Below are 10157 nucleotides of genomic sequence, written 5' to 3' on the forward strand. Positions count from 1 at the left end.
TTAATTATTAATACATAAAACAAATAGTGTAAGTCAAGACAAGCCTGAAGAGGAGATGGCGTGGTAAAATTGGAATTTGAGATGAAGGACAAACATCAAAAATGCTCATCCCTGATGTTCAAAGATGAACAATGTGGGGTCTGTTGCTTTATTAGTCTTAGTTCATGCTCTGTGGCCTCATGGAAAATTGTTCTATCTAGAAAGCAATGCATGAAAAGCTAAAATGAAAACTCACTGAACATGCTGAGGGTTGTTGTATTGTAAATATATAAACCCCACATAGTTAAATGTGGATGTCCTTTTCTTAGTGACAAGTTTTGTGACTAAGTACCTGAAAAAATGCATCTGTCCTTCCAGATGGTGAGATGCTGTCAGTGTAAACATCTCTTAAAAGCAACAGAATTAAGTTTCAGGTTATTTTAATTAACCTTCTTTCACCAGGCAGTGTGAACAGAAATCTCCTAATTGAGAGCTTAACTGATCTCATGCAGATATTCTCTGTTGGCATGCTGTCCTCTACAGGCAGCGAGCTAACAGCTCTCCAGGATCAGGTGAGACATCACTGTCAGGCTAAAGGACACTTCAGCAGTATGTCTTCTTGTTCCACTCTTACAAGCCACCACCCCAGCATGTAGCTCCGTGTTTCAGTCACACTTGGTCAAGCATTCAAATAACATTCACTAACCAATCTCCATCAGCAAGAGGATAATCAAAAGCAACTGAAAAGTGAATTTAAAGTTTTACTGTATGGGTGATTATCACTTCCGCCTCTCTGAAAGAACACTCTGAAACTACCTCTACAGTTTTAATCTCCAGGAGTGTTAAAGATGCCAGTGGTACAAAACCTCACAAGTGCTGAACTCAAATAAAAAGTTTAATGAAACTCAAAATGAACCCCATGAAAAGGGTGCCTTTTGCCTCTGCTGAAAATTTAACAGGCAAATTTTATCACCCTAAAAAAAAAAAAAAAAAAAGAAATATTCTCAATGTCCTGAGCTTTGGACTCCACCATCCATACTACGAGCCAGATATTTTACAAAGCTATTTTCTATTCATAGATGCCTTATTATAATGGACACTTACACTCACAACCTTCTGTAACTTAACTGTAATAACCAGCGCCCCCCTCCACTTCTAACAGCCCTCCTTGGCATAGAACAACCTATCAGGCAATAATACCCCATGGAAGAGGAGCCCATGCTAAAACGAACCTGCTATTTGCCAGGGTCCTGAATGACCATAAAGTGCAAGCTCTCTGTGCAAATATATAATCATCGAGCCAAGAACAGTGACATGAGAGGCCTCGACAATTGAAGTGCACGGATGGAACAAAGCCCTTAGCCAAAAGAGGGCCATACGGGGCAATGTGGAAAGCCACAAAAAAACTGGCACCCAGGCATCTGGCATGTTGATGGCACTCACTGGAGAGAGGCATTGTTATGATGACAACCATAGAACTGGCTAGGTGTAAACAAATGATTGGAAAATATGAGATCCTTTTCAGACCAGCTGGTGGACTCTTTGTAAGACTTTTTTTTAGTGAATCACTTCAAGCTTCTAATTTGATAGTTTGATATTTTAGCTTCTTTTTTTTCAGGCTTTCCTGGACAGCAGCCTACAGAAAAAAAGCAATTGTTTTTAAATGAAGGGAAAAAGAGAGAATGTGGCTCCTCCTCATGCCATTAAACTGTCTTCTTTGCCGAGAAACAGATGTGGGGCTTGGACATCCTCAGGAGGAAGCATGCAAGAATGCATATATCACTTGTAAACAATACCTTAGACTGATTTATCTTTTTTGACAGGAGTCATCCTTATTGTCTTTTTGAACAACAGTGCAATCAAGAATTACAGATAAAATGAAAAATGCACTTTGTCTACACTGGAATGACAAAAATAGATGTTTCTGCAAAGTGTTTACAAAGATGCAAGTGACGCATTAGCTTTTGTTGTGGATGTCAAGCCTCTGAATGAAACAAGTATAAAGCATAATAGAATAAATGTCCCAGATGATCACGTCTCAGAAACATCAGGGCCAACGGGGTTTGGGCTTCAAAGAAACAACAGCACAAATCTCAATTAGGTATATGACAATGATTGCCTGCAAGCAAGTGCAAATATAGATTTACAGTACTGGTACAAGCTGAGAGGTAATTTCTCATACTTGTCAGTTAATGGCTATGGGAATACGATATTCTTAAAAATGTTGTTACTTTCACAGTAATAAATGACACACAGTCACTCTGACGTGCAAGTTAGCTTTCATCATCCTGTATGTCTTTTAACCATAGAAGGAATTTGGCCATTGCTCTAATCCCTTTTCATATTTTCTTATGTGGCAGCTGTTTTGAATTCTAAAATCTGAGTGCATACATTGGAGAGACATCTGCATCAGTATTAACTAGATTTGCTGTAATAAAGAAATATCTGTGTGCTATTAAAATAAGACATGAATCTAAGTCTTAGGATGAAAAATGGGGTGTCAGTGAGATCAAGTAAGATCAAGTGCTGTGAGTGAAAATCTGTTACTTCTTGTGTTTGTTTAAAAGAAAATAAAAGTGTGTATATAAAATAAAATGTAAAAAAATGTTTTTGTGGATTTTCTGGTTTTGTTTTGTTTAATAGTTTCTTCTCAATGTCCATTTACTACTTCAGCCTCTTGTTATATCGAAACAAAACCATTTTCCCTGAGCAGGTAACAATACCAAACCCTGACAGCTCTGCACACAACAGTGTTCTGGACTGTAACATCCACATCCACACCACTTGACAAAGTAAAGCATTTACTGTTATTGCTATTTCTAACACCTGGGATCAATTTCAGAGGTGAAATTCAGTTCTGACAACTACAGATGCCTGTCTTAAAAAAAAGAAACACAGTGAAATAAATATCGTGCCTGTCTTGTAAAAGAAAAAGAAATTCAGAAAAGTGAAAGTAAATGTTGCAAAAACATTTTCCACTTTCATTCCAGCACTTGGACTGAGATCTCCCAAACTTTAAATCATGTCAGAACTTTATCCCTATGATAAGAATTATCTTTAAAGATGAGCTTTTCCATTACGTGCAGAATTGTAATAACCCACAGATATAAATCAACCGTGACAGTCAGCATCTGGGAGCTTAGTCTTTTTGATGGGAACAAGTTTTGGAAGTACAGTATATCAAAGAAGTCTAAATAAGTCAAGGAGTATTTGGTCAATGATTTAATGTTGTGTGAAATACTGCAGCACTATCATAAATGTCACATACTACACCCTGACTCAAAAACATGCTTTAAGAACACATTTTAGTTTAGTGTCCCTATTTATTAATATGTGAAAAGAATATGTAGGAACTAGATTTTTCAAACTGTTATCACTATAGTACCATTTTGTAGAGTAGTCTCCCACCTCAAAACATATGACTCTTGATGCTAGTTTGAACGCAGATGAGGTTGTAAATAAATTCATATACACACAACAGACTACAGGACAAGGACCAGGCAAGAGTTGGTGGAATTAATAGCAAGCAACAAGACACTGAGTTGTAGTGCAGAACAACCTCTGTGGAACTGTGTAGGTGTCCAGCCTTAGCCTACCTAGCCCGTTAGCCACTGACATGTTAGCTAATGACACCGGGCTTGTTAGCTAAAGATATCTGACTTGTTAGCCACTAACATGTTAGCTAATGATACCTAACTTGTTGCTAAAGACACATGAATTGTTAGCTAAAATTAACTGACTTGTTAGCAAGTAATATGTTAGCTTATGACACCCCACTTGTTAGCTAAAGATACCTAGCTCGTTAGTTACTGACAAGTTAGCTTATGATACCTAACACGTTAGCTTCTGATACCTAACTTGTTAGCTAAAGATATCTAGTTTGTCAGCCGCCAACACGTAGACTAATTACACCGAACTTTTAAGCTAAAAAATATTTTACTTGTTAGCTACTAATATGTTAGCTAATGACGTCGAACTTGTTTGCTAAAGATATCTCACTTGTTAGCTGCTAATATGTTAGCTAATCATACCGAACTTGTTAGCTTAAGATATCTCACTTGTTAGCTACTAACATGTTAGCTAATGATACCGAACTTGTTAGCTTAAGATACCTAACGTTGCGACATTTTATTTCAGAGTGCTGTAGTTTGCTATCACATCGGGGATTACCAAAACTAGCAAAAAAGTACTCTTAATTTTTTTATTTATTCATTTTTTACTCAAGTAGAGGTAAAATTACTTGTGTAAATGTGCGTTACTGCGTTATTTTTTTTACAAAAGAAGCAAGAACGACGGATAAAAACGAGTTATATGGTGAGAACAGAACAAATTAATGAACATATCGGCCGGGTTTATTAGATACACCTAGCTAAAACTAATACAACTGTCCTAGCTTTAATGCCTCTTTCATGGAGTCTATATTGTTCAGTTTTTATTGACTCTGTTTTAGAGATGTGTTGATTCGTCTGTGTGACAGTCATGGAGGATGTAGTGTGTGGTGGCGTCGAGCTGCATTATTCAGAGCGGTATATGTTATTAACATACCCTCATATTGTTGCACACAGCTGTCTGAGCGTCACTCTGTGAGGCTGCTGCGCCATCAGGTCCTCCTCCATCTGCTCTACATCCAACTCCCCCTGCTAGCTTACTCTCAAGGTAAGATATAACCAGTCCACCCGGCCTCTCTGGCCCCTCTCTCTGCTTATCAAAAACAGCCATATTTTAGCATTTAGCGTTTAGCCAGACCCAGCATGCACCTGTTGGTCACGCAGGCGGGCAGGTGTGTTTGATTTGGGACACTTGCCGCGGCGGTGCATCAAACCGGCAGCTTCCTCTCTGCTGATTTGGCTCTTTTCCTTTGCTGTGATCTCACACAGGTAATTATAACTTCATCATGTGGCTTTTGTTTGGAAGCTGTAACCGTTTCGACTTTAAATGCGGTGAGATAGAATATACATAAAAAAAGAGAGTGAAATTACTGATTTTTGAAAAGTATGCTTCACAAAAAAAACACCCCTACTGGTGAGAGTAATTATCAAAAACATGAACGAATCTGCAAGGAATAAGCTTCTTAGGTATATTATATCAGGTATAGTCAAGTCATATCTAATCTAAATAAAACTCCACACCACTTTTATGGCGGGTACCACAAGGATAAAGAGAGGGAGAGAAAGAGTTTGAGAGAGAGAGATAAAAGCTACCCATTTTCCTCCTGTTAGATAAGGTTTTATCACAAGGCGTGCTGCTAATTTCCACCTTGTTTTTTATGTCTTTGTCTCTTCTCTGGACATTTTTACTTTATTTGATTCCTGTACTTTTTTCACTGTAAGCAGGGAGATTAAAATGAAGTCTCCCCCTCTTGCACCATCCTCCACAAAATGTTAATGGATGCTGGTTGATTCGGCTTCTGAGCACAGCACAAGTTGCACTGTGTCAGAGGCCAGGAAAACTTACACTTCCTGCTCCTGCCCTGCCGTTCCAGGAGGAGATTACAGTGAACTGAATAATTAACGAAAACAAGCTGGCAAACATCAAATATTGAAAAGGTAATGTTTATATGCTAACGATTAAGATGGCAAGCGAAGCACTTACTTGTCTAAAAGAGAGAGCTTGTCAGCCAAATGCATCTCCTCCTACCTACCTGGAATTTCACAACACTAAGAAGAACAAGGAGTCCTCTGCCCCCTGTTTTAAGAATTGTGCTGATCAATAATTAAGTAGACTAAATTAATAATGAAGGCTGAACAACCACAGCGGTGAGACATCCTTTCTTGACCTCTCTCATACCAGGGGCCATTTTTTTTCTTTACCTTTGCAACAGGTTTTCAGATGTTTGTCATGGAGGAAGTTTTAGTTCAGCAATTATGCTTATTAAAAGGAGCAGTAACTCTAAGCAGTGGTATCACAGTCAGAATGAACTGTAATTACAGTAAGTCCCTGTTTCTCCACATGGGAAAATAAAGCATTTTCAAATAAACAACAATTTAAAATCTCTTAAAACAGCCACTTATCAATTAGTAACTTTCATTCCCTTTTGGTTGGACCATGCCAAGGTTGCCCTGGCGTATAACACAGTTTTCTGCTTCTGTTTTCTGTCAGTTATGTGGAACCTGCATACAAGAGAAGTACTTTTGACCTCTCTGCTGACAAATCTTAAAAGCAGATGGCCAGTTCTCTCCAGACTACTGGTAATTCACTGCGCTTGATGGGATTTACAGGGGGCTTTGCATATTCTGTACTTATCCCTGTCACTTCAACTATCAAAGCATCGCATGGCCTTTCAGAGTTAACTATAGCAGGGGGATTCAGTGAAGATGGGATCTGGCCTCTTCTCACTAATTCCCCTACAGAAGATGTAAGGTATCAGCAGGTAAATAAACCACGGGCAGGTATTCATACAGTACTGTGAAAAAAAAAAAAAAATTAATTCTGATAAAGATAAATCTCAAAGCGCTACTCAAAGAGGCATTCGGCAAGAAATGAACATTAACATTCTGAGCATCAGCTTGTTTTTCAGTGTGGACGGATAAAATGGCAAAACGACATGAGCTGATTGTTGGCAAAAGTCTGCAAGAGCACCTATTAAAGATAACACAGACTTGATGCAAGCCAAAACTTACAGGCACAATGCCATCAATGGTCTGGCTGTGATAATTACAAGAAATGTTGAATACACAGATAACTGGGCTGGATGTATTTAAAAACTTGTCTTTTTAATTTGAAATGAATTGGCTTCCCACGATCACTTATAGAAGCTTAATTAGTGGAGCACCACCAGCATTTGTGCTCATGTAGGTAAATTACCATCATAACAAGACTTTAACCAACACATTCCATATATAACATTTAGCTTGCTGGTTTAAAAAGCATAATCTGCACAATATTGGATTAAATGGGACTATGAGTACAGCAAAGTTGTTGCTAGAAGTGATAAGACCTTAAAGAATCATTGGTTTTAGCTTCTTTTAGCACATTGCTTTGGTTTTATGGCCCATTCCTTTACTGAACAGTGCTTTGATAAACCACTGTGCTCCACCTGCCCAAGATTTAAAGACGTCAGACAAAGCTAGTGACTAAATAGTGAATATAGTGAGACAGTTATCAGCTTAAGAGCCAGGAGATGGTGGAGACCAAAACAGAGCTCTCTCTCTGTAATATCTGACATGTCAGTATGTCAGTGTGTGTTTGAAGTTTTGCTTCTACTTTCTCAGTCAGTGAGTGATGCAGCAGTTTACATAAACTTCAATCAATAGAAGAAATCAAGCAGCTCACCCCTTTGATCATGGAGGCACAGGTGTTACTACAGTAACCATGGCTCCGTTCAAACTATTGTTAGCGCCCCACTGAGCCAACATGCACAATACCAGAAAGCACAGCAGCTAAATGGAATTCAGCCATTATTAATTTCAGTATTTAGACCTGTGCTTTACCAATGCTGAGTGTCATTTATGAGCAGGGGCTGAAATAGCCTCTCTGCGTTACTCATTCCCTTTCTGTTTCATGATAACAGGAGAAAACGTTGATTAAACGTTAAAGCAACCCTCAGAGTAACACTTCATTTTCTATAACATCATGCTGTTAATATGGGCCCTGGTGCGTAAAAACATTTCACAGTTCAGTCATCACCTGTAAATCCTGTAAAAGCTCTTTGTTTGTGCACATTCCAGATCCCCACATCCAAATATAACATCTCAAGTAATGAGGACAAACAGTTTCTGTTGCATTTTCTCACATCTGACTAGTAGATCTTCTCATTAATCCTGTGTCATGTAACTTTACACATTAGTTATTGTTACTTACTCTGCCTACGTGAAGCCTTCAATGGCAGCTCCTGATGCCCATCAGCAGATACCAACCAATCAGAATGACAGTCTTCGTCAACATAATTATCTGTGTCAGTGAAGTGACACTGAACTCATCACCAAACTGTCACTCAGTACTGGTGTTGTGCATGATATGAAGGAAGAGGTGAACTAAGCATGGCACAATTACTCTCACTTTATTGTTATTATTATTATTACTACTGAAATGGGCTTTTTCCTGGTGCCACTTGTTGTGTTCTGTCAGTCCTATCTGATGCTGGGTCCGTGTGTGTGTGTGTGCATTATGCTCAGTATATGCACTTAAGCCTCCTCAAGGCGTGTTGGATAAAAGCCTTCGCCGAAATGCATACAAGAGTGTGTCAGGAAGTGGGGAGGTAGGCAAATGTGTATTTGGACAGGGTGTGTACCATTATCTATCATTACAAGCAAATCAGCAGCAGCAGCAGCAAAAAACCTCCAATACAGTTCAGTATATGATATGATATAGAGCAAACACCAGGGTCAACCACAACATATTTAAACAGATGAGTCAGTTCATCTCTTCTGTTGGTGTTTGCTGTGGTCCTTCCACAGCTTCTACCAAAGATGCTTCAAGTAATGAATCACGGTATCATAATCTATTCACAATAATGAAAAAATATCAGTAATCTCATGGTGTTTGTGTTTTTAATCAAGCCTGTTTAATTAGCCCATTATCATAATCAAATTCATTTGGAAAACTTTGATATCCAAATGAGATCCCCATCTTCTGACAGGGAATTTTGTTTGTATTCATTTATCATACATGATCAAGTATTTTTTAATCTCCTGCCAGCTGTAAGTCAGAATCTTTTATGATGTTTGCATTAACTAATGAAAATATCCCCCTTCTTTTTATGAAGATATCATCCAAGTGTAGCCCACTGGTCCCCCTGTTCCTGGCTGCAAACGGCAGTCATGACTCCATATCGATGTGTGGCTGTTATGAGCTACAATATCAATACTGGTTCTGCCCATGAGTGTGTAGAATCGGCTTGGAGCTATTTTAAGGGTTCAGACTTGGACAGGCGACATGGGAAATATATGGCGGCACAGTCGGCTGATTTACAAAGGGAGGCGAGGCGCTGTGCTCTGCAGCCCCGTCCGCTCCTTTTTATCGCCCTGGGCACCGAGGAGAGGAAACAAGTTTACAGCTCGGTGGCCTATAAAAGAAACGACTACATTTATATTTAAAGTAACACTTGATGAAACAACCGGGAAGCCAAATAAGCCCATAAAACTAGACTGATAATTTCTCGGTGCGGTTTATTTGAGAATTTGGGGGAATTAGAGCCAGAGCTCAAACTGAGCTGTGAACAGCAGATGAAATGTACAAGACTTGACAGAACTATTTATGATTAAGTTATGCAGAGACCACATTGTGGCTTAATGCGAGTGTCTGGAGCCGAAAACTGACAGTGTTGGTCTTAAATTTTTTGGCGCACCTCTCGTTATTCTGGCGACAGTCTTCCCTGACACAGCGTGGCTTTAAAATGACCAGGATCGTTGCTGTTTTCTCTCAGTCGGACTGAAATCTTCTCCCCTCTGCCTGCCAGGTGGGGTTTCAGCCTCGCTCGGTGGTGCATGCCTCGCTGTCATGCCCCGAGACAAACTCAACAAGGCTAAATGCGCATCAAGCAACCCCCCCCCCCCTCAAAACTCTGCATCCTCGCACCACGGGGCTTTGCAGCGTTCACTATCTGCGGCCAAAACCGCTCCACAGCACCAGCACAGCACCAGGCATGGTTACTGGACACAAACACAGAGCCACAATAATAACTCTCCTCTCCTGAAATGACTCTCACCGGAGCAGTTCCAGCCGGTTCGGCGTCTGGCAGTCGCTGAGGGAGGAAGGGAAGGCGCGCAGCTGCTCCACAGGTAAAGTGGCGAGGAACGAGACGAGGGTGATCCGGAGCCAGCCTCCCGCCGTCCCGCTCCACTGGCGCAGCCGCCGGGGCTCCTCGAGCGGTGCCTGCGCCGCCACGGACAGACCCATGTCTCTCTCACTGTCCCCGACGGCACGGGCGAGGTGGGAAAGAGACGCAGACGCGCACCGACAACTCCAATCCCGACAGGTTCAGCGGGGCGCTCAGAGACCGACAGCAGACCATTTTCCGAGCGAGACCGTGCGCCCCATGTAGCAGTGCCCCCGTGTAGACTGACCAAATGGGTTCCGCCCGATCCAGGGGACGCGCTGCTGCAATAAGAGCAGGACCGGGGAGGAGGTGGTGGTGGTGGTGGTGGTGGGAGGGAGGGGTTGGTGAGCGATGGAGGAGGTTGTGTGGGATGGAGTCGGGTGGAAAAAGTTAGCCAGGCAGGCGAGAGGACTTACGAGAG

General features: G+C 40.8%; 1 protein-coding gene across 1 annotated transcript in view; it reads right to left on the reverse strand.

Moving 5' to 3' along the window:
* tmeff2a (transmembrane protein with EGF-like and two follistatin-like domains 2a) overlaps positions 1-9954 on the reverse strand; it is a 78551-nt gene extending 68597 nt beyond the window's left edge. Inside the window, 2 exon segments of the mRNA XM_018683165.2 lie at positions 9626-9644; positions 9646-9954. Of these exon segments, the coding sequence (XP_018538681.1) occupies positions 9626-9644; positions 9646-9816 (190 nt within the window). The 5' untranslated portion in view covers positions 9817-9954.
* Positions 9955-10157: the final 203 nt, after the last annotated feature.

Source organism: Lates calcarifer, linkage group LG1, assembly GCF_001640805.2.
Source record: "Lates calcarifer isolate ASB-BC8 linkage group LG1, TLL_Latcal_v3, whole genome shotgun sequence".
Classification (NCBI taxonomy): domain Eukaryota; kingdom Metazoa; phylum Chordata; class Actinopteri; family Centropomidae; genus Lates; species Lates calcarifer.